The 26,989-nt window shown below is 47.0% G+C and overlaps 1 protein-coding gene across 17 annotated transcripts in view; it reads left to right on the top strand.

Moving 5' to 3' along the window:
- The window catches only part of DNM1 (dynamin 1), a 66,736-nt gene that overhangs the window by 26,235 nt on the left and 13,512 nt on the right, over positions 1-26,989 (top strand). For 12 of the 17 annotated variants that reach the window (XR_003534895.1, XR_003534893.1, XR_003534894.1 and 9 more), the window contains exons 5-16: positions 8-106; positions 781-941; positions 2,034-2,176; positions 2,260-2,395; positions 3,558-3,625; positions 4,683-4,821; positions 12,861-12,947; positions 13,144-13,214; positions 13,638-13,689; positions 14,882-14,893; positions 16,139-16,252; positions 26,636-26,745. Coding sequence is in view for 14 of the 17 variants with exons in the window: in XM_027687439.1 (XP_027543240.1) it covers positions 8-106; positions 781-941; positions 2,034-2,176; positions 2,260-2,395; positions 3,558-3,625; positions 4,683-4,821; positions 12,861-12,947; positions 13,144-13,214; positions 13,638-13,689; positions 14,882-14,893; positions 16,139-16,252; positions 26,636-26,745 (1,192 nt within the window). In the remaining 3 variants the exon portion in view is untranslated. Of the gene's footprint in view, positions 1-7; positions 107-780; positions 942-2,033; positions 2,177-2,259; positions 2,396-3,557; positions 3,626-4,682; positions 4,822-8,065; positions 8,205-12,860; positions 12,948-13,143; positions 13,215-13,637; positions 13,690-14,881; positions 14,894-16,138; positions 16,253-26,635; positions 26,746-26,989 lie in introns of all 17 variants that reach the window. The other 5 variants (XM_027687440.1, XM_027687437.1, XM_027687445.1 and 2 more) reach the window with 3 other exon arrangements.

Genomic DNA, 26,989 nt, shown 5'->3' with positions numbered 1-26,989 from the left:
TCCACAGGCCAACGCACCATTGGGGTCATCACGAAGCTGGATCTTATGGACGAAGGAACTGATGCAAGAGACGTATTAGAAAACAAATTGCTTCCACTCCGTAGAGGTACTTTTCCTCATGCTTTGTCCATGATCTCCTTCCTCTGTTTTCCTTTTGTGAAATGTCCTGGCCTCCTGCTCTTCCTCCAGTGCATCCACTTCCTGTAACATCTGGTACAACTTGTGGTTAAGCCACCTCTGTTCCAAGCTTGAACTGAGAAAAGTTGGGGATCAGGGATCAGTCAGGTTGTTAACAGGAATATTTTGGGTATTTAGACCTTCATATGTAGACCTTTACTTTCTGTTTTCTTCTTTTAATAAGGCAAGCAGCAAAAATGGATCTCCTGATTAAAAGACTCCCCTCCCTGTCATATTAAAAAGATGAAATGATTCTGGGCTATAGTAGCTGCTGTGTATAGCCATGGCAAAGTACCTGTCCTAAGGACTCTCACAGAAGAGTCTGAAATGAATGAGATTGGGGTGTGCTTTGTGTTTGGGGAACAGTAATAAATAAGCTAATTCTCTGTTTCATACTCATTTCTGCCCTGCACACCAACGTGTCAGAACCTGGGCCATCCAGAGGAAATTCTAATTTTAGACTCTTCCAACTGTCCCTAATAATGTGTTACCACCAGAATCCCCCTTTTGCAGTGCTGCCAGCTGGGTAACTTCCTTCTCAGTCCGAGTCTGATTTACATCCTCATCCTTGCAACCATCTGACCTCTGACCCCACTCTTGCAGGTTACATTGGTGTAGTCAACAGAAGTCAGAAGGACATAGATGGCAAGAAGGACATTCAGGCAGCTCTGGCTGCAGAGAGGAAGTTTTTTCTCTCCCACCCAGCCTACAGACACATGGCTGACCGCATGGGAACCCCCTACCTGCAGAAAGTACTGAACCAGGTACTGTCCACAGCTAAGAGCTGCTGCCCATGGTGTCACTGGCTGTGCTGGCCATCAGGGCTCCTCCTAGGTGGAAGAATACAGGAGAAGCTAAAACTTGTGGTCAGCAAACTGATAATAGTGTAAATGGCTTTGCTGCAGTGAGACTTGTGAAAATTGGTGAACTCTTCCTCCTCTGTGTCATAAGAGGTGTTGTGGTGCTAAATCCCATGGAATGTGCCTGACTTCTTTAATACTGATATAGCAAAACACATTGGGGCGCATAATGGAGCCTGCACACCAAAGGCAGGGCAGTGCTTTGTCCTTTCACTGGCACTGGTACAAAATTAGTAGTTGGTTCATGGTATTTACACTATCACAATGCAAGGTCTTTCTGGTTAAGTTAAAAGATACCTTCTAAATTTCAACTGGTCTCTGTACCTAACAGTAAGCTGCAAAGATTGATTTAAATGTGATACTGGTAGTCATTTTCCCATCTCTTGAGGCTGCCTTATCTTCTGTCTTGTACAGTAGCAACTTACTGTTATTTCCCTCTCTGTTCTCATCAAATACTCTCTTAAGTGAAGAATTACTTTGTTGTTTTTTTCCCCTTACTGGAATATCCATTTTTAAACTGGAGTTTTCCACAGCTGTGCTTTGTGGAAACCCCCTTTTTAGAACCTCATCAGTGGTTTTGGCTCCTTCCACCTTGCCTTGTCACCCTGTTGAAAAAGGGCTTTTCCACCACCCTAAGTGTCAGTGGTTCATCTGAAGACCCAATAGCCTTTACCCTTGTGTGAATAGCAAACGCCAGTACTTTTATTGAAGTTTATTCTTTGGTTTGAGTCAGGAGACTTGTGTGATTTGGAGTCTTGTACCAGACTAGAAGGTAAACTGAAAGTCAAGAGTAGAGGTGTGCAATAGGCAGGAGCTGGGGAGGTGGGATACCAGTTATGAGTTGAGGGTATCTGTCCTGGGACAGACTTTGTTAGGACCACTCAGAAGAACTGAACACAGAGAGGAGCATTCCTCTTTATTTTGTGGTGTAGTGGTAGAAAACTCTTCCCAGTAACTACCTAGAGATTTATTGTCTTAAACCTTCTTCTTGTGCAGCAATTGACCAACCACATCCGTGACACCCTGCCAGGGCTGCGGAACAAGCTCCAGAGCCAACTTCTTTCCATTGAGAAGGAGGTGGAGGAGTACAAGAGCTTTCGCCCTGATGACCCTGCTCGCAAGACCAAAGCTCTGCTCCAGTGAGTGGCCTCGGCTGCGTGTCCCTCCCTGGAGAGCACTGCTCAGCCATGGCTTCTACTTCATGCTGTTGGTTTCCTTTCAGGATGGTCCAGCAGTTTGCTGTGGACTTTGAGAAACGCATTGAGGGCTCTGGAGACCAAATTGATACCTATGAGCTGTCAGGAGGAGCGAGGATTAACCGCATCTTCCATGAGCGCTTCCCCTTTGAGCTGGTGAAGGTACTGCTCCCTGTGCTGCTGAGATCCGCTTTGTCTTCTTGCCTGTTACCTCTTCAGTCTGTCTCCTTACTCCTCTTGTTGTCTTTCATCATCTGACTTTCCCTTCAACTACTTTGTTTCGTGGTTTTTCCTTTTATCACCTTTTTAAATTGTTTGTCTGCGTTACTGGGACCTTCCCATAGTACCAACCTTTTCCCTCTGTCCCTGTTCTTGTGACAGAACTTAACTTTCTCTGAGCTAAATGGCATTATTTCTTTGGCTTAGTTCCTAAATGCTAAATTAAGTGTGCAAAATCACTTTAAAACAACCAATAGTAAATCAATGCCTGAATGCCCTTGCAGATATGTTGTGTCAAAGCTTCTGTGACTGAATTTCACATAGTGTGAATGGTGCTGAAACTTGTACTTCCTTGATTCTGAGCATCAGACTAGATCTGAAGTTCCTCTAACAGATATCCAAGAAGTGGAAAAAGAAGTGTTGGTATACCTGGGATTACTTCTGTCAATCCCTTATCAATGGCCTAGAGGTGTAGCAACTGTTCTCCGGTCTTAGCAGTGGAAGAGGATTTTTATTGAATGATGTTTTTTTTGGATGGCAAAGTACACCAACCTGATCAGAAGGGGTTCTGAAAATCTCTTATTTTAATGTCAGTTGTAACAAACTTGAAAGCCAGATCTTTCTACTTTGGGATTTTCTGCATTCTGCTTCCTTTTTTTCACATTTGAATAAGATGAGAACATTTTAATGAAATACAAGAGCCTGCCTTGTATTAGACTTACAATTCACACACAAAAATGTATTATCCATTTGTGGTGTTCACTGAAAAAAAACAGCTGCCAAGATCTTGGGAGGCAAAACAGTTTGTTTTAGAAAGCCATCTAGCACTTGAGTTCTGTTGCTTTATCTCAAAGAAGCTCCTTGAGAGCAGCTGGGGCTTGGCATCTGTAAATGTAGGCCCTTAGCTGTTCCTGTGTCCAAGATGTCCTGCACTGGCAACAGAAGCTTTGTGGCTGGGCTCTGTATGCAACGCTTGGGCTGATATCTTATCTGTCACATGATAGTGCTGGCATGGGACCTCTCCTCTGTAAAGCATCCTGCTGTGTCCTGGGGTTGTGCAACTAAGTGTCAAAAAAAATTCTGATAAAATTCTCTCTTGGTGCAGATGGAGTTTGATGAGAAGGAGCTGCGGCGGGAGATCAGCTACGCCATCAAGAACATCCATGGTATCAGGCACGTATCACACACTAGGCAGACCTTTGGCTACAAAGCCTTGTAAATACCTCTAGACCTTCCAAATGGAGTTGAAGACTTCAGAGGTACGGTAGGTCAGCCAAAGGGGAGGGATAACCTTCTTGGACCATTCCAGTGGCTTGAATCTGGGAGTAGGGACAATCATCCAAGTCAATTTGCTTTCTCTTCCCATGTGAGAGTCACGGAAGCCTAAAAGGTAAAAGCCTGGGTGACCTGACATTTTTTCCATCCTTCTTGGGCCTTGACAAACGAAAGGGTAGAAAGAGGGATGCAAGCCCGTACTAGTCCTTTATTTAGTTAAAACTAAAACATTGATTTTCATGCTAGCCAACAGTTAGTTGTTCAAAATGGGTATTGGTGCTGAGCGCCTCCTCCCCTAGAGATCTGAGGGAACATGGGGTTGCCCATCACCAGGATGCCACTGGCCCCAGGGCATGGTTAGCAAACAGGTTTGTGTTCCCCTTAGTGGTGGTGAGTTGTCAGAAAGCACAGCCCTGAGTGTCCCTGAGTTGTGCAGCTCCTGGGAAGGTGAGGAGGGTCCGATGCCTGTAGGAGCCCTTTGTGCACGCTGGGATGCAAACCAAAAGGTTTAGATTTATTTTCGTTCCTTTCTCTTGCTCAATCACCAACTGAGTTCCATAAAGGGAATCAAACATGTTAATGTCCTAACCATTAAGAAAATCTCCCAGAGAAGGCTTCCCATCTGCTGCACAACCCTGAGGTCAAATACACTGTGGAGGGGCGAGTCCCTGCCACCCATAGGCTTGATGGCTGAGGTGAAATGGTGACCTGGCCATGGCTGTCCAGCTAAGATCCATTCTACCCTCAGCACAGCCTTCCTGGGAAGTGCCAAGCATCTCTCACTTTCCATGGACTGCAGTCAGGGCTTGTCCCAGGGGACGTGACACTCCCCAGTCCCGTGTCCTGGGTTTTAGTGGTGGCTGTGCCTGCTCCAAGACGTGTGTGTAACGCTGTGACATTCTCCTTGCCCCTTCTCCCCCTCCTGCCTTGTCTTGTCCCCACCCTGGGTGTTTAGAACCGGTCTCTTCACACCCGACATGGCCTTTGAGACCATTGTGAAAAAGCAGGTGAAGAAGATTAAAGAGCCTTGCCTGAAATGCGTGGACATGGTCATTTCGGAGTTAATCAATACTGTTAGACAGTGCACCAAGAAGGTAACCAGAGGCAGCATGGAGTTGGCACCTTCCACCCGCTCGCTGGCTGCGGCGCAGCATCGTGACCTGGGCAGGGACTTGCCTGCAGCCACACTTGGTGTTTTAACCACCTCCTCAGCATGACTAGACCTGAGCAGTACCAGCCTGGAGCGATCCAGCCAACAAGCCAAACAGGAAGGGAAATGCCCTGGGACTTGGGCCGTGGCCCTGCTCCCTGAGTCTTTTAGGTCTGAAGGGTGCTGGAGATGTCCTGGCCACCCCTTTGTCTGTAGCATGACTCCTGGTTCCTTCAAAAACTGAAGGTGTTTCTGTATGGCTACGTTTGACTTTAAATTTTATTATCTGGGTTTATTTTCTAAGTGGGAAACTGGGATTTAAATTTTGTCCCCTCTGTTCCTGTGGAAGTGAGAGGGTTAATCCCAGACTAGCCCTTGGGTGCTGTTCAGAGGGTGTATGGGGCTGAAATTTAGAGGCTGCAGCCCTTAGAGCTGTGGGCTGTACCTCAAGGAAATGTTCCTGTGGTGTTTGGCTTGGTTTCTGGCTGGTTTGGTCCATATCCTGTTCTGGAAGAGCAGCACATGGCTGAGAAGAAGCAAGTCAGAAGTGTTCATCAACTTCTGGGCTCCTCCTGCTCTCTTTGAGAGAGTTGGTGCTTCAGTCTTTGCCCTTTGGGATCCATACTCTTATTTGGTAGGGTTGAGGGAGGGAACCTGCCTTGATTCTGCCCTTTGGATGTGTCAGCTCTTGTTCCTGAGGTTGAAAGGCAGCAAGATAAGATGACAAGTGCCATTCTTCTCAGCCATGGCTTGCTCCTTCAGGCAGGGCTGGGTGCTGGTGAAAAGGCACCTCAGTTAGGATGGTGGTGTGGGCACTGGAGACTGGAATCGCCACTGGCTTTTCAGGTGCAGGTAAATGGGCACTGCAGGAGGTGTCTGGAGAGTCTGACACCCTCTGCAAGGGTGGGGACAAGTGCCCAAGTGGTGAGAGAAATGCCTGGTCCTTAGGGCCAAGAGCCTCTGTAGAAGGGCTCAGGCATGCGGGCTCTTGCTTTGCCCCCCAGGCCAGACTGGGGGAGCAAAGTGGATGCAGTGAGAGATTGCTCAGGTTTCTAGAGTGCTGGAGGAGTTTCCTTTTTCTGTCCTGCTGTCCTCTCTTGGGGTGTGTGACTGTGGGGAGCACCCAGAAAGTTGCCATTAGAGCCTGTCGACAGGTAAGCACAGGCCCTCGGGCTGCCAAGTATCCAGAGTCACCTGCTAAGTGGATCAGAAGGGCCCTCCTTTTTCATGCCCTCTGAAGCTTCTCTTGATTTGTTCTCCATCCATCAGTTGCTATTTAAAACCTCCCATTCATTCTTTCACTTTGTATCCTTTCCTCCATTTCCTAATTAGTTTTTCATTGTTTCTTTTTCTTTTCTCTTTTTACTGATAATTTTAGAATAAACCATCTGTTCTGACAGCAGCAGGTTTCTCAAGTGATCAGGTGGTGGGTACAGCAGGGTGGGAAATAAGGGGCGAGAACAGACCACAGGGATGGAGGGGAAATGTCACAGATTCAGGAATAAAGGATTCCATTTTAGTTTGGATCCCACTGCTGAGGTGCTGATGGTTGACTTGCTCTGTGTGCTGTCTAGTAGCCATGGTTACAATTTTGCATCTGAAGAAACAAAATTTTGTCATTCAGGTGATACTCAGGTACTGGAAGAGACTAACTTGTATGTTTCTTCTGTGCAGGGTCTCCCCCAGAAGTCTGGTGGGGGAAACTGGATCTTGAGCTTAGCAGGGCAACTGGGTTAGTAGGAAACCGCTGCTGAGCCAGAGAATGTGAACTGAACTCCAGACAAGCCCTTGCTTTGCTCAAAGGGGGTGTTGTTGGCACCTTGAGAGAGACCTTTGGGTGAAGCCAAATCCTGTAACATTCCAACCCTTTGCTGCTTAAAAGGCAGAGTGCTCGTACATCCCATAATACGTGTTGAAGAGTGTTTTAATCCTGATGTTGCTTGGGGACTTGCAGGTGTTACCCACAGAGATGTGAAAGATGAGGTGAAGGGGTAAAACCTGATTTACATGAGGTGGTGGTTATTTATAGCTATCCCAGGATTTGTTGTTAGCTGCAGGCACCCCAGGTGTGACTGTATTAACTGTACCTTTGGAAAGACAGCATCCCCTTCCCATGCCAAGGAGATGTTGTTCCTTGAAAGCACTGGCAAAGCAGTAATGGTCCATGGTAAAACAAGTAACTCAGATTGTGTAACAAAGAGCATCCTGGTAGAAGCTTTGAAGTGTCAAGTGCTGAAAAGATTTTTTTTGGGTGCTGTAGACTTGAATTGGATTGATCTTGACCATATTTTATTAACTTCAGTTTCTGTGGACTTTCTGCTCTTCCTTAATGGAGCCATTGAGAACACAGGCCACTTAATATCAGTGGAAATTAATAGTTCCTTATAAACCTCCACAGGCCTGTGTTGGGTCTGATGCTACAGGTTTATACATTCTGCTGGGGCTACAGGGTGCTTTGTATAGCTGTGGATGTCCTGGAGCAAGTTTGCATTTTCCTGAATGCTGGGTACATCTGTTCGTACTGAGGAAGCTGATGTTGCAGGGAAGGTGAGTGAGATGAATTGTGCTCCCTCAGTGGGGCAGTTTGCCCAAATCCCTGAAACTGAGAGGCATCAGTTCAGTTCTGCCAAAACAAGATAAAAGTGACAGACCCTTGCAGGTCTTAGTCTGACTCCTGTTCAGGCTTCCTGCACTTGGAATAAGGAAAACTTGAAGGGGAGATAACTGCAGTGGGAAGGAAAGGGAAATAAGATACAGGGATAAAGGGAAATGAGACATGGTGAACCTCTAGGAAGAGAGGCAGTGGCTCACCGTGGCAAGCAGCTTTGTCTTAAAATCCAAAGAAGCTTTTCTTCAAGAAGAGATCACTTGATCCCTGGAGGAGTTCCATCCATTCATCTGGCTCTTGACAGCTCACCATTTCACTGGCCCAGCTGCTCCTACCCCTTTCCCCTTTGCCACTTCCATTTGCCTGTAGACTCTCCTGATACTTGGCAGTGCACAGGCCCCATAGCAATGCTCACCTGGTTCAATAAACTAATGGAATGAACCAAAATCTCACTTCTCATTTTGCCTTGTGTTTTCTCTCTTTTCCCTTCTCCTTCCTTCTTTCTTCCTCCTTCCTGCTCTTTCTCTGCTTTGCTTTCTTCTTCCTCGTTGCTTCCTCCCACCCTTCCCCTGCCATGCAGAACGGGTCTCTTCACGCCTGACCTCGCTTTTGAAGCCATAGTGAAAAAGCAGGTGCAGAAGTTGAAGGAGCCAAGTCTGAAGTGTGTGGATATGGTAGTGAGTGAGCTCACATCCACCATCAGAAAGTGTAGCGAAAAGGTAAAGAAACAAACAAAAAAAAAATCAAAGAAAGGTTAATGCCCCCCCCCGCTTCCCACACACTTCCACGCTGTTTCTCCACACGCAAACACCCACCAGGAACTCCAGCAAAACTAGAGAGAAAGAATGGATATAAAGTTGCATCTAAAGGAGAGCAGCAACCTGCAGGTACAAGAGCAGTTTAAAGGCAGGCCAAGAGAAGTGGGTGACAACTGATGTGCTCTCGAGCTGAGAAGTGAGCTGGGATCCAGTGGAATATTCCAGCATACCCTGTACCTCTCTCTGGCTCAGTGACATTCACCTTAGTGTGGATCAAACCCTTTGCAAGACCTGTTTGCTGTGCCACTGCCTGCACATTTGAAACTTCTTACTTGTTATTTCTGGGACCCCCTTAAATCCAAGTACCCTAGAAAAAGATAAAAAGCCAGAAAAAGACCTCCCATCCCCACAGCATGAGTGGTCTGCAGAGCAAGGTTGAGCAGTAGCATCTACAACAAAACAGCTGATTAAAAGTTTGAGGTGCAAGATGTTCTGCAAGAGGCATTCAGGATCCCAAAAGGCTTTGAGAAAAGCTTTTCCAGGCATTACACCCCCTGCATCATTCTCCTGCTGATCTCTCACTCCATGGACTGTGCTCAGTGAGAAATAGTGTGATGCTTTTCCTTGCGTGCTGTGAACCACAGGAGGTGAAGCCTGAGGGCAGCAGCAGGTGGAGAGTGATAGGGAAGGTGTCAAATACTACTTGGAGGCTGGGGCAGGAGTGGCTTTGCTTCCCAGGCTGGTTCCCTCCAGGAGAGGGCACCACATGCCTCCTTAAAAAAAAAGGCAGATGTGGCAATTGGTGTTAAATTGACCAGTGAGGGGCCGGAAACGTGTCTGTGGCACAGCAGAAGTATGTTCTGGAAACTGAGTTGGAAAGGACTGTTTCATGGGTTGTTTTAGGACTTGAAAATGACAATTTCCTTCTTCCAGGGTTACAGCCAGACTCACCAACATACAGCCCTAAGTTGGGAAGGGAGTTAAGAATTGATATGGGCTCAGAGTGAAGGCAAGAGCTGAGCTAATAAGATCTGGCTCACTTAGAAATGCAGAGCTCATCCCCAGCTCTGTAAGGAGACATCTTTGACATGTCCTGAGCTCTGACCAGTCTATTTGTTGAGGAGCCCTGCTGTTGCCAGATTGTGGGGGCTGATGTGGTGAGACAGAGTAATCCCTTTCCAGCCTGTTTCTCCTGTGGATTTTTTATTTTGATGGGTTTGATTGCTTGCACTGTGTTCTGTATCTGGCTGGTGATGTCTGCTCTGGGTGGGGAGAGAGAAGGATGATGAAAACCCCAAGGGTGTTGAATTCTGCTTTCTCTATTGGACCATGTCATAGAGTGGCTGGATACCCACTTGCTCTGTGGATTTTAATCCATGATATGATGGAGGATCCTGTGAGGATTTTCCAAGGTGATACAACATGGGTAATCCTGTAAGGAAGGTGATAGTAGCAGTGACATAGTAGGAGACTAATGGCTGTAATAAAAGCTGCAGAGGCCAGGGAGGCAGATGTTAGAGATGTAAAATAACCGTCTGAATGAAAATATGTAGCAATAGTACTAGAACATAAAAGGAAGACTTTTAGTGATGCTTAAAGTCAAATGTCTGCATGTAGTGAGAAGGTTAATCTTGCCTGTACCTTCCTCTCAAAGAGTAGAAAGTGACTTTAGGCCACTTTAGGAGAACAGCCGGACTGAGATGGGTTCTAATGGCAGAAGGTGGTAACAGCCCAGGGACATCAGTTAATTTGCAATATTTATTTTGCATGTTATAGCTCTAACTGCTTGACATGGACAAGAGCATGTGCTATTAGGGGGAGCATCTGGAAAAGGCTACTTTAGGACTGATGCTAATTGTAAGGTAATACCCAGCCTGCTGTGTTGTGGACTGATGCTGCCTTTCAGATGAAAAAAACCTTTAAACTCACCAGAAGTCCTGCAAGGCTTCTTGGAAAGGAAGGCTGCTTGGGCTAACACCTCTTAAATTAGCTTAACAGTCCTGTAGCCTTAGTTTGTTGCTGTCCTGAACTGTTGTGTGTTATTGTTCTCTCACAATTATTTCATTTCACCCCAGATGGTGAAGAAATCATTGTACGTGCAGTTGATAAAGCTGTATAGATGGAATAATATGAGACTATCGATAAAGAACACAGAACCCATCTGTGTTCACAGAAGTACACTTTTCCTGTATGACAAGTTGACTATTTCTTGACTCTTAAACAAAGTTGAGGGCTGAAGAAGACAGCCATTAACAGCTGTTCTCTGGCTGGCCTGATCCTGAGCTTCTTCCCATTGTTTAAGTGGAGAGTAGCTCCAAAAGCAACAGAAAGCTGGTGTAAGCATGAAAGCCCTTACATTTAGGAGGATAATGTTTTAGCCAGTGTTTTTCCAAAAGCAGGAACCTTCTGTGCCAGACTGCACTGCAGCATCTCACAAGTGCAGGAAGGTCTTGCAAGTCAGCAGCCCTTCAGCTGAAGGTTGATCTCTGGTGTGCTGGCAAGGACTCCTAGAATCTGCAAAGAGGGGAACTAAGGAACATTGGGACAAATTTGATTTTCAAAGAGAGCTGTAAGCTTGTGTTTTGATTGAACAGGCAAATGCAGCTAAAACCAGGATCGAAACCCCACATGAGCTGGGACACGATCCCAGGCTGACAGACTTTACCCCTCGAGGGGTCGCCTGCTCTCCTGTCTTTCAGAGTCATGGCATTTCTGGGTGCTGTTTGTCCTGCTGGTGATAACTCCTTGCCACTCTATACCCTATTGCATGTTCCCTGGTGGTGTCACATCCTGTGGCTTGTTTATCCTCTTTCCTTGCCCACCCTTGCTGCTCCTGTGCATGCTTGGGGTTGGAAGCTCCTGCATGGGCACTGATGCTGTCAGTTTATTTTTGCACATGAGTGTTGCTGGATGACCTGGGTTCTGAACAAACCACAACTTGTTTTGCACTTTGTGTGCATTTGTACTGGTTGGGACTGGGATGGTGGTGCAGAGGTTTGATGTGTTTTTGTTTGACTGTGGTGTTGTCTTTTTTTTAATTTGAAGCAAAGAAGCTGAGACTTGCTTAAAGGTTTTCCAACTTCCTGTTTTTCTGTTTGACATAACTTGCCCATCTATCCTTCGCCAACCCCCCAAAGGAAACAGGAAGATTTCCCTGTCTGTCTCTGAAGCAACCAGCTGCCTGAACCATAAAGATCATGGAGAACACCCAGTTTGTGCTTTTAAGATGAGGTGGGGGGGGGGAACACTAATTGCTTTTTCCTGCCTCTGTGGCGTTCAAAACAAACCACACATTTAAAAATAGACAGTGTCAAATCTTGTCCAAATTTCAGTTCTGGGCCATTGCAACTTGTTTGACTGCAAGGGAGCTGAAAGAGTTTGAGAGTATTTTTAGTCAGATGTTAGGAATATTGGTGGTGGTTAGTGTGGGATCTGGATTCCAGAAGTGATGCTGCACATTTTGAGGCGGTTCCTCCTAGCGTGTTATAATTACTTATGTATACAAAACAAAAGGGCAAACCAGTTGAAGCAGGTCTCATAAATTGGAAGAACACAACAAATGCAGGTCATAGGCAAATGAGATTTTTGTTTTTTCTTTATGTACCTCCTTGGGGGGGATATAAGAGACTGATAGTGTTTGACATCATAATCAAATTGAAGGTAATATTAAAAATAGGGGAAATTATTTCATAGGGGATGGACAAAGTAGGGAAGAAAGGGCTAGATCCTGGATCTGGAGGATTAATTTAATTTGACTGTGCTGGGCCTGACCTGAGAGGCAAACACTTACTGCTGTGGAAATCACTGGAGGCTTGTGAATCTGGGCAAGAAGGGAGGTGCTGTGTGAAACCCAGAGGGCTTTAAAGCTACTGATTCTAGAGGTGTTGCTCATTTATTATCTCTGTAGATTATATTCTTTTGAACCACAGGTAGTAAAGTCTTTCTGCTTCTCTCTCTGAGCAGGAAAGGATTCCCTCCCCAGTAATGTGGCAACAAGTGTGGTGTAGGTGCAATGTGAACACAGTAATCTTGCTCCAGCACAGGTAGAAACAGCTGGAGACAGACATGTACCCTTGAGCTGCTCAGATCCTCTGTCTGTGTTTGCATGTGTTGGAGTGGGCCAGATGAGGCACTTAGTGCCTCAGCAAATAGGGATTGAAATCCACTTCACTTCCCAGGTAGACTTCCCATAGAATTTAGCAGGTTGTACCAACAGGCCATTCACCTACTTAACCTACTGCAGTGAGTTGCTGAGCATCTAGAGAAATGAGTCACTTTAACAGGAGAAACCCAACAAGCAAGAAGCAGGGCATTTACACCTTGGGTTTGCCCAGAGCCTCGTGCCAGGAACAGTGTGCTGGGTTTTGTGGTGAGGCAGAAAGGTTGCTGCAAGAGTGAAAAGAGCTTTTCTCTGAAGCCCAAAACAAGCAGAAATGAACTTTGACCCCCAACAGACTTCCAGGAACTTGGAAAAATCTGTCTGCAAGTCCAGCTTTCTAGCACTTCCCTCGAGGGTATCTGGTATCGGGGGTGTATGTGTGCATGTGTACATGTGGGGGGCTGCTGCCCCCTTTGTGCCTCCCTTTCCCATGTGCACGTGTTTTCTCTCTCCTGCAGCTCAGCCAATACCCTCATCTGCGTGAGGAGATGGAGAGGATTGTCACCACTCACATCCGGGAGAGAGAAGGCAGGACCAAGGATCAGGTGGGGATCAGGAGTGTGTGGAAGAGGGGAGGTTGGGAGGGGGACACCTTTGGAAGGGACAGTCTGGGTTAGAGGGGCCTGAGCCAGGGGGAGTGTGGCTGCAGAGGGGATGAGATGAACAGTGTGCAGGGCTCTGTCTGCCCCTTGAGCAGGGTCAGTCACTAACTCTTGCTCTGTCTGTGCCTCTGTTTGGCAGGTCATGCTTCTAATAGACATCGAGCTGGCTTACATGAACACAAACCATGAGGATTTCATTGGCTTTGCCAAGTAAGCACCCACCTCCTATTGCTTCCTCTTCTCTGCATGAGTTTCCTGTGGCTGTTCCAGTAAGTGGGCTGCAGAGGCCCTGGTGGAGATGCTGTGGTCCCAAGAATGGGACCAATTGCTTGGTTTTAGTGGCTCTATATTGCAAGGCTGGGGAGGAGAACAAGGATACACAGAAGGGTGAGTTAAAGTATTAGGATTGTGTCAAGGGAAAACAAGCAGCAGCTGTGGAGGTTTAGTGACCCAGGTGTGGTTCATGTGGGAGTGAGAAGATGAGTAGAGCAGATGGCAACAGACTGGCTTATCAAGGCTTGGAAGCCAGTGGTGAGGGGCAGGAACTCACTGTAGCAGCTTCCTAAGGAGAGCAGGATTCAGGTGATCAAGAAGAGTCTGAGAAGTTTTGAATGTCTCTGCTGTTGTTTGCAGTGCTCAGCAGAGGAGCAGCCAGATGAGCAAGAAGAAGGCAGCTGGCAATCAGGTAGGCCAAGTTCATCTCCTTCACTGCTGCCAGGAGGATGTGTTTGCTACCTGGAAGCTGCCAGGTGGACAAGTGCTGGGCTGGATGCAGCAGTGCTCCAAGTTGGATTTTATCTTTTTTTTATGTTGCCTCTTTATTATTTTTTTAACTCATCAAACTCTGTTTATAACTGGAGGATAGTGTTTTAGGCTCCCTGCAGTTGGGAGGAACTGAGCATCTAGCAGCAATAGAGGGAAAGAGTTGTGGAGGGAAATGGTGGCTTGGTAATCCACATCTGGTCTTGCTTTTCTGGTAGAAATTCCTATTAACGTTATGGAAATTCCTGTTTGTTCCTTCACTAACTGTGCTAACCCTTCTGCCAAGTTGAGGGGTACAGAACACTAGGTCTGAACTGTTACAGTACTGGATTGTCCTTTTTAGTTGTCTTTCCCATCAGTGGTATCTACTTTCTGAAAAGGGATTTCGAGAGAGTTCACGGACTCTTTTCCAGAAAATTTCACTGGAAATATGTAAATCTCTGTCCAGGGAGATGAAGGGCGTTGAACACACCCATGGGAGAAGACAGCAGTGGAGGGGAGGAGTTCCCTTAATCCTTCATAAACTGTAAGGAGTGTACATACAGTTAAAGAGAGGCTAATGACACTTTGTCCCAGATTTGCTGGGGACATGGCAAGGCTATCCAGGCTAAAAGATCTTGTAGAAACAAAGCCTTACAAGCAGCTTCATAGAGAATGGAAGCAAATGCTTTTGCTTAGTGTTTTTTAAAGACATTCACTCCTGACATCCACCCTCTTTATAACAAAATATTTGACCACCTTTCCCTTCACATGAACATGCAGACTGTTTCAGTACTGTTGGCAGGCAGGTGGGGCTGGCCAGCCATCCGTTTTGGAGCAGCTCTAGGGAATTCCATCCTCTGCAGTGCACCTGACAGAAGAGCTGAGTGTAAAAGAGAGCAAAGGGCAAACTCTGGATCTACCTGTAAAGCATTTTGGCTTTCTGTTAACAGACTTTATTTTGGGATGTGGGTTGCTTTTGTTAACACCTGGGGTAAAAGATTTGGTACCAGCCTCCAATTTATTTTATTTTTGAGCCTCTCTTCTCCTGCTCGTTTTCCTAGTAACAATCTCTCCTCTCTTTGCTCCTCTCCTGCTCTCTGCTCTGCTGCTGTTGCTATGGTTCCCCTTTGCAGGATGAGATCCTGGTGAGTAGAAGGCCACTCAGCAGGGTGTGCTAATGAACATTAATGTTGCATCTGGGAAGGCAAGAACAGGGCATAAACAGATTATTCCTTCTGCTGCCCAATGGGCAGAGGAGGGCAGCTGACATTAGACACAGACAAAGCAGAGATGAGGTGACAAGGTAGTGTGTTGAGGAAAAACTCAGAACTGCTAGTACATCTTTGAGTGGGTGGAGATGAAAAGCAGCAATCCAAGGATGTGTGATTCTGTTCCACTGCCCCCTCCTGTCCACAGGGAGAGTAGGACTAGCTCGAGCTTAGAAGGCATAAGATGAAGATTCGAGGCTCCTACATTTGCCTTTATAGGGTAAATTGCCAATTTAAAGGATCCTGTACCTCTACATCAGGCTGCTCACACACTGCAACCTGATAATATGCAGTGCAGTCCCGTGGTTTTTCAATGCCAGGTCGTTTTCATCAAGAGTATCTGTACAACAAGGTATACACATAATGCATGCAGATATTTTGGGGTGTGAACAGTGCACTAATACATATAAAAGCTGATGCATTTAAGCTGTGCATACCTGCATTTGATTACTGCATGTGTGAGGTTCTAAACCAGCACTTGGTGAATAGGAGTTATTAGAGAACAATAGCTTGGCTTCTTTACAGATTAAACTTCAAGGAGCTTGATTTGCCCTAGATTAATGTGACTGCTCAAATACCTGGGTATGCTGAAGTCCACAGTATGAATTCCAGATGCACCATTTTGTTCTGTTATCCTTAGTGTCTCCTTTCACTAAACTCAGTTCTTTCTGGGTTGCTTACCCATGTCCCGAAGTGGTTCCCCCCACCTCTGAGTGAAGCACTCCACACCTGCAGTGTGCTGACAGGTGTGCTGGTGTCCTGGTTTTCTCTAGGCATGGCCTTTTCTGGGTGTTTTGCTGTGATTTGGTGCTTGTAGGTTGTGTCAGTGTCTAAGGCACTCTTGATGCAGTTCTTCCTGCATCTCTTTCCTCTTGGCAGAGGGTAAAATGCACAGCACTGCCAGGTTCCTTCCTGCGTCCTTTTTATGCTGTTCCTGGCCCTTTTGAGGCAAGGACCTTCACTGGCCAGTTGAATGGGGGGCTCTTCTGGCAGCAGCAGAGAGCACGGTGTTCCTTGTCTTTCCATACTACTCTGTGTTGGGATACCCTCTGATCTCTCCTCTGTTGCCTGAGGCCAGGAGTTGTTGTCCTTGTTAATGCTCAACTGCTTCCACTCCCTCAGGTGATCAGAAAGGGCTGGCTCACCATCAACAACATTGGGATCATGAAGGGTGGCTCCAAGGAGTATTGGTTTGTCCTGACAGCGGAGAACCTCTCCTGGTACAAGGATGATGAGGTGAGTAGCTCAACTCTGCCAGTTGAGTCTCGGGCGTGGATCAGCCCTTCAGATCACTGGGCATTACAGATGCATCTTCTGAGTGCTGTCTGCAGCTTGTGACACAGGCTGAAACTATCCTTGGGCCAGGCTCCCTGTGGCCTCAGCATTGCTGAGCATTTCTGAATTGATGTGAGTGTGGCTTTTTTGACGCACAAGGAGTAATATTTATGCTTGAAGCTCTGGCTCAGCAGAAAGTTGACAGACACTTGGAATGAATTTGACCTTTATTTGTTTTGCTGTGGCAGCTGTGATCATTAAGGGTGTGATGGGTTAGTTCCAAGATTTGGACTTTTTGGTATTTGTGGGGCAGCACAGTGAGTTTTCTAAAGGCAGATGGCAGAGGATTTTGTGCATCTCCTGGTCACAAGAAAACAGATCTCTCCTTTCTGATCACAGCAATAGGAGCTGTGGACCTGAAGCTGCAGCTCAGGTGCTGGCTCCTTCTGACTTTGAGTAAATTACTTTCTAGGGTTCAACTGCTGAACATGCAAAGCAGGAATGTATTTTTAGTGTTTCTGTATTGAATATGCCAGTTAATGCATTATTTGTAAAATTGTATGGAAATCTTTAGAGTTCTGCTGATCAAAAGTACAGTGATGTGTGGAATATCACTGACAGGAACATGGAGTATCACTGGTAGGAATATGGACCTACTCTGTAGAGTTGCCTGAAAATCTTGAATATTAGGAATTCTGGCATCGTGCTGTGGTGTCTTTCTGCTTCAGTGGGAATTGATATAAGCAGACAGAATTGTCCCAACTGAAATCACTGTCAACAGTGTGTTGCTTCCAGTGCAAGACAAAGGTAGATAATTGTCTTTTTTAGTTACTTTGAAAAGAGAAAGAATAGCTGGATGGTTCTGGTGAGAACACGATCGAAAGGTTTAGTCCCCTCAGTGTGCTGGGGGATGAAAAATGCCTGGTATGATGTAGTCATACGTTCTTAGTTGAGCAGGACTTCAGATTGCAAATAAAGAAACTGCTCTGCCTCTTATTGTGGTTTGTGTCCCTCAGGTATTCCAAGGCACTGTTCCAGTGTCATGCCTGGGAGCTGCAGCCAGGCCTGGCTCCTTGTCTAGCTCCTATCAGTGGGCCTGTTTCTTTCTCGGAAGGTAGAAATGATGACAAATACAGTGATGAATCAGCCTCTAAATATTGCTTTCTGCATGGAGACGGCTGCTGTGCTGCTATGGATGAGCAGGCAGCAATTTCCTAATTAAAGACCCAGGCATTGAAATGTCTTTCCCTAAATCTGTGTGTCTCTGCTAAAAGACCCCCCTGCCCTTTGTGTTCAGAGTTGCTTGGGGAGGCGTCCCTCTCCTCTAGCCTGCATATGCAGGTTGAGTGGTTATAAACATCAAGTAGTTTAATCAAAGCCAGCTGCTACATCTGTATTACAGAGATGATCAAAATTCCCTGTTCTTCCCCCGGGGAGTGGGAGGGAGGGCGGGCTGCAGTGGGGATGTATAAACTGTTGATAGATTCCAGTTGCCTGAGATGGGGATTGGACCTCCCTCTCCTCCTGAGGGAGGGCAGCCTTGGGGGTCAATAGCAACTGGAGGTCTGCACCATTTCCCTTCTGCATAGCAAGAGGTAGAGCTGCCTAATGAAAACAGTTCCCTGCCAGCTTCGGTCCCTTAAACACAGAGAACCAGCACTGATGAGGTCTGAGCTGCCTCTGAGAAAGGAGCCTTTGTTCGCCACTGAGGGGGAGCAGGGGGGAAAGGGAAGTGTGTGTTTTATTTGCTTCCTCCCCAAGTTCAACTCCTTGATCACTGGCTGTTGTGAGCGAGGAAGAAAGCAACGTCCACCTGGAGTTCGTAGTTGAATCGGGTTAAAAGTTGATGCATTTGAGGGGCAGCTTGGAGAGCCTGGAGCATGGGGATTCCCATCCCAAACCTCAGTCCTGCTGGCTCCATCCCCAAGAGTTGCTCACAGTGCACGGTCCCCTCTCAGACAGGGTTATCTTTGCATGTCTGTCCCAGAGCTCTCCTCCTCCACCAGTTGAGGAGAAATTGTGTCCTCTGCAGCTCCTGAAATGTTCTCATGTGTTTTTAGAGGTTCTGCTCCATAGTTATTCTTTGCTTAAGCTCCAGGAGGAAGGGGGAGGCTTTGTCTGCTCCACCCTGCACTTCTGCGGGCTCTCTTGTCCCAGTTTCCCTCTGCTCTGGCTGCTTTCCAGAGGGAATGAGGAGGGAGCCGAATCCGTCTGGTGTGGATGGAAATGCTGGTGGCAGAGCTGTGGATGGTGATGGGGGAAGAGCAGGGTTGAGATGGTGTGTGGTGGGGTGAGGGTGAGGGCTGGGCTAGCACCTCTGGAGCCAGGAGGGTTGGGGGCACAGTCTCTCCCTGCCCTGTTCCACAAGCCAGGACCCGGAGTCTGCGGAATGAAGACATCTGGACCCCATTAGTGAAATACCAGTCTTTCCGCAGCGCTGGCTTGTTTTCCCTTTGCCTCTGAAGAAAGGAACTGAAACTTGAAATGTCTTAAAGGGCCCAGCATCACATGTTAGCAGGGATATATGGCTGTTGATGCTCTGGAGGGGCCTGAAGGAGTGTGGTGAGGAATGGGAGGAGAAAGAAAGAGCAGGCCAGGCGGGGGTGGAAAGTTGGCTCCCCACTCTGCCTCACTGCCAAGAGCATGTGTGTGTGCTCCTGGGCTCTCTGTTTTTCTTCCTGTCTCCTTTCAATGAGTCCAACACTGGCCCCATGGAGAGTGGCCCCACAGAAAGTTGGCCTCCCAAGACCTGGCGACCCTCCTGAGGTACCTGCATCTCCTGAACCCTCTGGGATTGTGCTGCAGGCCAGTGGTGGGAAGAAGAGGTGGGGAGGAGCCTGCTCTGACTCCTGGCAATATAGAGTGAGATTTCCACGCTCAGGGAGGCCACAGTGTCCCAGTGGAGCAGCAGCACAGCACCAGAGCATGCTGACTGCTCAGCAAGCACCATAATGGACACGAGACAGAATTTGATTCAAGAATCAAGAATTTGATTCAAATAGTCCCTTTGCCTGAATCCCTCATGAAATGCACAGTGCCCATGACTCTGCAGGGCTTTCCTGCCTGCTGGAAAAGAGAGTCTGTGAGCTGGGATAGAGCTGCTGGTGATGAGAACCTTGTCCTGTGGTTCCTGTTAGTAAAGCTCACTGTCTGCTGGAGGGGACCTGGCACCCTGTGCTCTGCAGGGGTGACTGTTCCTTCTGGAGTCCCTGTGTGCCCCTGTGTGCTGGAGTGTTTGCACAGCTGGGTAGATGGATGTATCTGCTGCTTCCTTTGGGAATTTGTATGAATGTACAATACAGATGGGACCTTCTGTCCTTACTCAGGTAAATCATGTACTAGAGATTTGGGCCCTGTAAGAACGGGTGACATGTAGTCATGAGAAGAATATGACTTATTTGCTTGTGTGAAAGTATTAATGTGTTGCATGCAATGCCAGTGCATTTGAATCCTCTGTGTGTGTAGGAGGGGTGGATGCAGAGTTTTAGGTACTTTAGGTGCATGACGGGTGCTTCATATTCTCTACGGATCATGTTGATTCCTGATCATCAGTTGTGCTTGAGCGCTTTGTCTTCATGCCTTTCCTTTTGCTTGAAATGTATTCTCTCCTGTCCTGGGAAGATGTGACCTTATTGACAGTCACTAGATAGCTGCTTATTCTGTACCTGTCAGTGTCTCTTAACTCAATTCTAGTTTAAAAATAAACACATTGATCAATACTGAGATTGTTCCCCCCCTGCACACACATGCACTCCCCTCTTCTCTGCCCTCCCCACCCCCAGTCTGTGTCCTTGAAGCTCAGCTCAGCTGGTGGAAATCCTTTTGTCTTTGCCCTGATGCCCACCAGTCATTAGAAACTTGCTGTGATGAGTCTGGCTGCAGCCAGGTTTTTGCATCCAGCTTGTTTTAAAGACCATAGGAGCAGGTCTGCTCTGAGGTGGTTCCTCTCCTGCTTTCACACTGCTCTCAGGTGCTCTCTGGAACATGTTCCTTCTCTTTGTCCTCTGTGGAGCTCTTTCATTCATTCTTTTTTTTTTTTCCACACGTGCGTGTTTTCTCATGTCTATCTTAGTTTTAATCAGTCCTTTCACTCACTGTTTCTCTTCTATCTCTGGCAGACAAACATCAAGGTAAACACAACTTCCAGAGCATCCAGCCTTCAACTTTGAATCCTTTGTGGGTTTTTCTTTGTATTAATGACCAACATTCTTTACACTGTGAAATCTCCTTTCTCCAGTCACCTTTCTGTGCCTGATCCTGCCTTCTCAGGTAGCAAAGCCCAGCGTGGTTGTAACTCTGACAGGCCTGTGTGTCTATTCCTGCATTTTATGGCAGAGTTTAGCGTGTGAAACACAAGCCATCCTGAACAGAGCTACCCCTGGGACAAGCACGTGAAGCTGAAAGAAATAGGAATGGGATGAGAGAGATGGAGAGAAGTAAGGGGTTTGTGAGTAGGCTGGTGAACAGGCAGGTAAAAGTGATGATCAGGCACAGCTCCAAAGGGTTATTCCCTCCCAGGCTGAGGGCTGAGTGACCTCTGCATGCAGCGACCCCACAGCCCACCCTCTCCAAGCATGTCCCTCTGCCGTGCAGGTGTTGCCGTCCCCGTGCAGCACTGGCAGTGTGTGGTGTATCCCAGCACAGCCTAACCAATGTGCAGACTACTGTACAATCTCGTAGTCCTGAACAGGTAGTCTGAACACTGGGCAGACGGAGTGGAGCCTCTGGATCTGCTCTCCGGCTATCAGCAGCTCATTAGTCCTTTCCCCTCCCTGCTTTTGGGATGGGGTTGTGCGGGGCAGAGATGGGGGTGAAAGAAAGTCCAAGTCCTGATTGGAAAAACATCCTCCTCTGGCAGCTGGGGAGAAGAAATGTTGCTTTCTGCATGTTTCCAATTTGGAGCAAGCTTCCAAGCGCCTTCCTCTTCCAGTGCTGGTGTCGGGCTTGTACCTGGCTTCTACCTGGGGTATGCTGCACCTTTTTGGAAAGAGGAAAAAAAAAAAAGTAAAGATCAATTACTGCAGTTTGAGAAGGAAATGCTGTGAAGTCTTGGCTGTCACCCAGGTGTGCAGAACTTGTTGCTTCATTCAACTCCTTTTCTTCCCCCTGGAGCTGTGTGGGAGGATCCTCAGGCCCCTCATCTCCTTCTGTCCTGTAGACCAGCGGGTCCAGAGCAAAGCTCAAACAGGACCAGCCCTTGCTTCCAAGTCCTCCAAAAGGTCCTTTGACAGGGTTTCAGGAGACAACCTTGGCCAGTTGCCTTTGCAGCTCACCTCTGGCTGCTGCAGGAGCAACCCACATCCCCTCTTTCTCCCCCCACTACGCCCTGGCATTGCTGAGCCTCCCTCCCTCTTCTGGTTTTTGCTCCCTCCCTTCTTGCTTCCCTTCTGTCCTTCTGCCTCACTTGACGTGGCAGTGGAAAGCTAACTAGACTCGAGGGAGGAGCTTGCTGGCTGCTGGGAAGGCCGGAGTTTGGCAGGAAGCAGGGGCTGACGGATGGGGTTGCGCGGGGGAAAGGAAGGTTCCCTACCCCGCATGGAAACTTGAGGAATGCTGTCGCTTTCTGTGCCTCTTGGCTCCCACGTAACGATTCCAGATGTTAGTCCCAGCCCGTGTGGTTTGCTCCCTCTCCTTGTGCTGCGGGGATAAAGAGGGCTTTATGAACACCCCGTGTCTCCCTTCCAGGATACCTTCTCTTGTGTGGATGGTTAAGATCAGTGGCTGAAAATATGAACACTCACCTGCATAAAAGTAAAGCCTTTTAGGTATATCAGCTGAAATAATGTACAGATTGAAACCTGCAGCCAAGTGCAAGCCTAGGAAGCCATCAGAGCGTTTATGAGAAAGCACGGGCAGAAACTGAGTAGCTTAAGAGAGACCACAGTGCCCAAAACTGGACTGTCGTGACCTCTCTAAGGTCAGGACAATGCCCACCAGTCTTCACAAGGGACAACTGGGCATTTCTTCCCACACCTGTCCCCGTGCCAGGGCAGGGATGAACCAGCCCTGAGTACTGGACTTGCTTTGCTAAGGTAAAGCACAACACACACAAAGAATTACTCACCTCCAGGAGTGGGTTATTTACCCTTCCCCAGCGCAGAGTTGGAGTCAGTGTGGGAGTTCACTGCCCTGACCTTAGAGAGGTCACAACAGTCCAGTTTTGGGCACTGTGGTCTCTCTTAAGCTACTCAGTTTCTGCCCGTGCTTTCTCATAAACGCTCTGATGGCTTCCTAGGCTTGCACTTGGCTGCAGGTTTCAATCTGTACATTATTTCAGCTGATGTACCTAAAAGGCTTTACTTTTATGCAGGTGAGTTAATTACTACTGCTCTGCTTACTAAGCCAAGTAACGGCTGTGGTTAATCACACCAGTCCAGGTCTAGTGTCTCCAGAGCTTTTGAACTAAATCAGCTTAAAATCTTAGGATGTGTTGTTTAAGTTAAACCAAGGCAGCATTCTAATGTAAACAAGCCATTACAGCTGCTCTGCAGCTTGGAGGAGTCATCAGTGTCCCATAAATTATGCTCTGAGGGTAAAAGTGCTACAGGTGGGCTGTGTCTGGGAAAGCTGGTCTCAAGATGTGTGTATGTAGTGGGATGACCAGGGCTTCCTGGAAGAATCACAGCTCAGAAATTCAGCTCTTCTGCTTTGCTAAGGCAAGAAGTAGAAGGTGGTTGGTAACATCTTGCTTAGGGGGGTGAAGTGGTGGTTCAGCTTGAAATGCTCAGCTAAGTTGCTTTCAGATATTCCAGACTGTTTTTCAGAGACTCCTTCCTTATAATCTTTTAGTGTGCATGTATTCATGCCGTGTGTTTATTATAAACTATTATGTTAATGTCTATTATAAATTATGATGTTAATGTTTCTCCATTTGAGTTTTATTACTGGAGTTCCCAAAGTGCTGTGCATGTGTTTAACACAAATGATTTGACTGAAACTCCAGTCATCTCTGGGGCAGGTTTGTTTACCCGTAGTGCTTTACATCTTACAAGAAGGAAAGGAGATTAAGAGGTTTAAGCAAGATGAATTTCTCCTAATTTCACACAGCCCCCAATTAAAACAATGGCAGTGCCTTCTCCCATATCCACAGACTCTCATCTCTGTGCAGAAGAAGGTGTTTGTCATAACAGCTACAGGGAAACCTTTAATTAGTTTATTTGTGCTCTAATGCAAACTGAGACCTAATAATTCTGCCAATTGCTTTCTTGTGCCGTGAGTGCCAATTTCCAACCCTAGGGGAGCCCACACATGCATCTGTTGGCTTCGTTTCACATGTATCCAAGAGCAGGAAAATTTACCTTGCTGCTGAGGCAGTCCAGGCGAATGGAGGGAATGCTTGGAGTCAGGCTGGCTGGCTGCCTGCTGGATTCTGTGAACTTCTTGTGGGTTATTGCCTCCAGGGTAGCAACAAATAATTCAGGTGATAGTGCAAACCATTGCTGCACCTGGCCAAAACCCATCTCTAGGATTGAGCCACCTTAAGGAGATGGGCAGCACCAATAAGGACATTGGAATATCAGGCTGCAACTGCAGCATCCCCTTTTTTCCTCCAGTTGTTGTGCTTTCCACCCCACGGTTGGAATGGCTGATGGATCCTGGTCAGCTTCCTGGAAAAGAAGTGTATTTTCTTTCTCTGGTGGATGCAAAGCACAGAGCCATATGGCTGGATCTGCACTGTGCCGGGGGCGGGGGAATAATCCTCTGGCACTTATCCTGCCTGTGCAAGGAGCTCGCAGCCATCTCTTCCTGCAGGTCTCCATGCAGGCAGTGTGACTCCCGTTGGGAGCAGCCCTGAGGAGGGGTAGTTAACCCTGTTAACTACAACATTCCCCAGCCAACACTGAGCACCATCTTCTGCTTTGTACACTCTGGGGGCTTCTGCCACTCCACCACCTCTCCTTGGCCTCGTGGCTCTCCAGATTAACTCACAGCCAACAAGCACATTTTACATAACACATACTCTGCTGCTGAGGGAGAGTTTTACCTGATTGTTTTCCCCCCTTTTCTTATCAATGAGGGGAGATACGGGCAACATAAGCCTCTTGGGATCAGACAGTTTCAGAGATCAGACATTTGAATGTAGTATTTCACAAGCTGCTTTCCCATTTTGGTATGTGCTGGCTCTTCCCTCTCCTCCCCCCCCCATTCCAAGTCTGGAAAGCTAGAGAGAGAGAAGCCCTTTTCCCCTCTTGGCCAGGATGCTGCTCAGCCATAGCACATACTGCCAGATTGCTAACATATGGGCAGAGGGCTCAGCCAAAGTTTTGAGAGGCTCAGCCCTTGGCAGCTCGTTCCACACTTTCCTGTCTCTACATTCAGGAAATGAAGTCAGAGTGTTGATATAAAACAGGCTGGGTTGAAAACTGAGAAGCTGGAAAGGCTGAGGAGGGGGACTGGGAAGGGGGAGGTGTGGGGAGATGGGGAGCTGCGGGGGCTCGTTGCAGCGTGTCTGCCTTTGTGGCTTCTTGTGCCAGTGTCCTCCATTTGATTGCTCTTGCTGCCTCTGAGTCGAGGACCGATATTTTTGTGCTGGCAGACAGATATTTGTGTCTTTCCTCTCGTGTATGGAAAGATCAGCATGTGGAGATAGTGTTGTCTTGGTCACGTGGCAGCGTTTATGCGAGAGCTTGGAAGGGGTGAAAGTTGAAACTCTGGCAAAGAGTGTGTTGTTTCCATATCTGGGACACGGAATTCCCTTAACTTTTGACTTCTTTTCCTGAAGAATGACACCATTGCGAAATTTCTATGGAATTCTGTGGTTCTGATGCAAAAGATTTTTCTCAGTCAATTTTAACATCAGGTTTTTTCTCTTTTTTTTTTTTTTTTTTTTTTTTTTACTAGCCCAGAGACTGTGGGATGAATGCAGGGAGGTCCAGTTAAGTGAGACTGCAGTGGGGCTGGTCTGGCTTGCCCAGGGACTCAGCAGTTGGTTTACTTCACTTCTAGGTCACTAGTTCAGCCTAAATCAGCACAGTAATAACCCACAGTAATAGAAAGCTGGAAGCTGTTTGTGGCTTGCAGAATGTGAAGTGGTCTGTGTGGCTCAGAGACCAGCACCTGGCTGACAGCAGGATGTGTGCCCATCAGAAACTTGTGCCCACATCTAATCAGAACAATCAGCAGCGTTAAAAAGCCCAGGGAAATTTGCTTGGAAGAACTCTCCTGCTTTCATAGCCTGGCATGTCTGAGAGTCTGGCAGCTGCCCAAGTGATCTCTTCTATTTTCTAGCCGCTGGTTTTTGGGATATTCTCGTTGCACACGTTTTGTAATGCATTGGAATAGTTTGATCTTTGGGGTATCTCTGAACTGTGAAGTGCTGGTATCCTTAACAATCTCAAGTAAGTTTAACTAAAGCTTAAGAGGATGTTAGGCTGGACTTGCCATCCCCTGGGTGTTTGAGCTCAGCAGCTCTGTCACCTTTACCTGCTGCTCTGCCCTGCCTGTCCTTGCTGGACAGCTCTTCAGGATCTCTGTTCCCTGACCGTCTTTGTTTTCCATTCTTGTTTCCCCCGAGAGCGATCATGTTTTGTTTTTTCCTGCCAAGAAAGGTCTACAAACACGCCAGATCTCACAAGGGGACAGTCACACATGCTTGCTTGCACACAGAAGTGTGCTTTGTTTTTGTTTTAGTCTTGGATAGCTGCGTTCTGCCTTTTGGAGACCAGTGTGAGGGCTCCCTCTCTTGTTGTGTTGGGGTATAATTCGCAGCTGGAACAGGATGCTCTAAATGTGGGCTTTAAATCAAACTCCCATTAATTTGCTGTAGATTCAGATTTGAGACTAAGAAGGCAGAATGATTTCTGACTTGCTTTCTGAATGCAAATGTAAAAATTTAGATTGAGTTTTGGTTGGGTTTTTTTGGAGGGTTTTTTGTGATTTTTGTTGGTTGGTTGGTTTTGAGTGTGTGGGGGTTGTTGGTTTGGTTTTTTGTTTGTTTTGTGTTGGGGGGGTTTGTTTGTTTGTTGGGTTTTGGTTTTTTTTTTTAAGTGAAGATGATACCTAGGGTCAAAAACAGAGTTTGGTGTTTGGATGCCTTGTTCTGAGTTTAGCTAGAAATGGCTGGAGAATTGTTGGTGCATTTCCTCTGAAACACAGGATGCTTGAAGCTGTCTCAGTCTGGGCACTGAATTCCAGTTTTTTACCATTCACCAATGGTAAACTGCCCATTTTTTGAGCTTGTAATAATTCAGAGTATGAGGTCCTCTTTTCCCACAGACTTTAGGGAACAGAGGACCTGGCTTTGAGGATGCCTCCCTGGTGATATGGGGGCTGTGGGCTGATGCTCCTGTCAGAGTAGAGGCTTTTCTGGAGCAGTGAGTGACTTGTTACCAATTCCCTTTTCAGGAGAAGGAGAAGAAGTACATGTTACCAGTGGATAACCTGAAACTGCGAGATGTGGAGAAGGGGTTCATGTCTAGCAAGCACATCTTTGCTCTCTTCAACACTGAACAGAGGTATGCTCCCATCTTGACACATCCCATCCCTGCTGAAACCAGGGACAGGATTTATGTAATATTAGATAGGAGAGAGTAGAGATGAGTGTGTTTGGGTATCTGTCCAGGAAAAATGTGTGTATCCTTTCAGAACAGAAATTTTTGAAGGAGATGGGGGGGACTCTTTAAAAAGAGTCTTGACTATGAACTATTTTTTTGCCAGTGCATGGCTTGTGGTGTGACCATACCCTTCAGCTTTTTGGTG

The sequence above is a fragment of the Neopelma chrysocephalum genome, unplaced genomic scaffold (assembly GCF_003984885.1).
Source record: "Neopelma chrysocephalum unplaced genomic scaffold, ASM398488v2 Primary Assembly neopelma1_74, whole genome shotgun sequence".
Taxonomy (NCBI): Eukaryota; Metazoa; Chordata; class Aves; order Passeriformes; family Pipridae; genus Neopelma; species Neopelma chrysocephalum.
The sequence above is the reverse complement of the archived record's forward strand: the minus strand, read 5'-3'. Positions and strand labels throughout refer to the sequence as shown.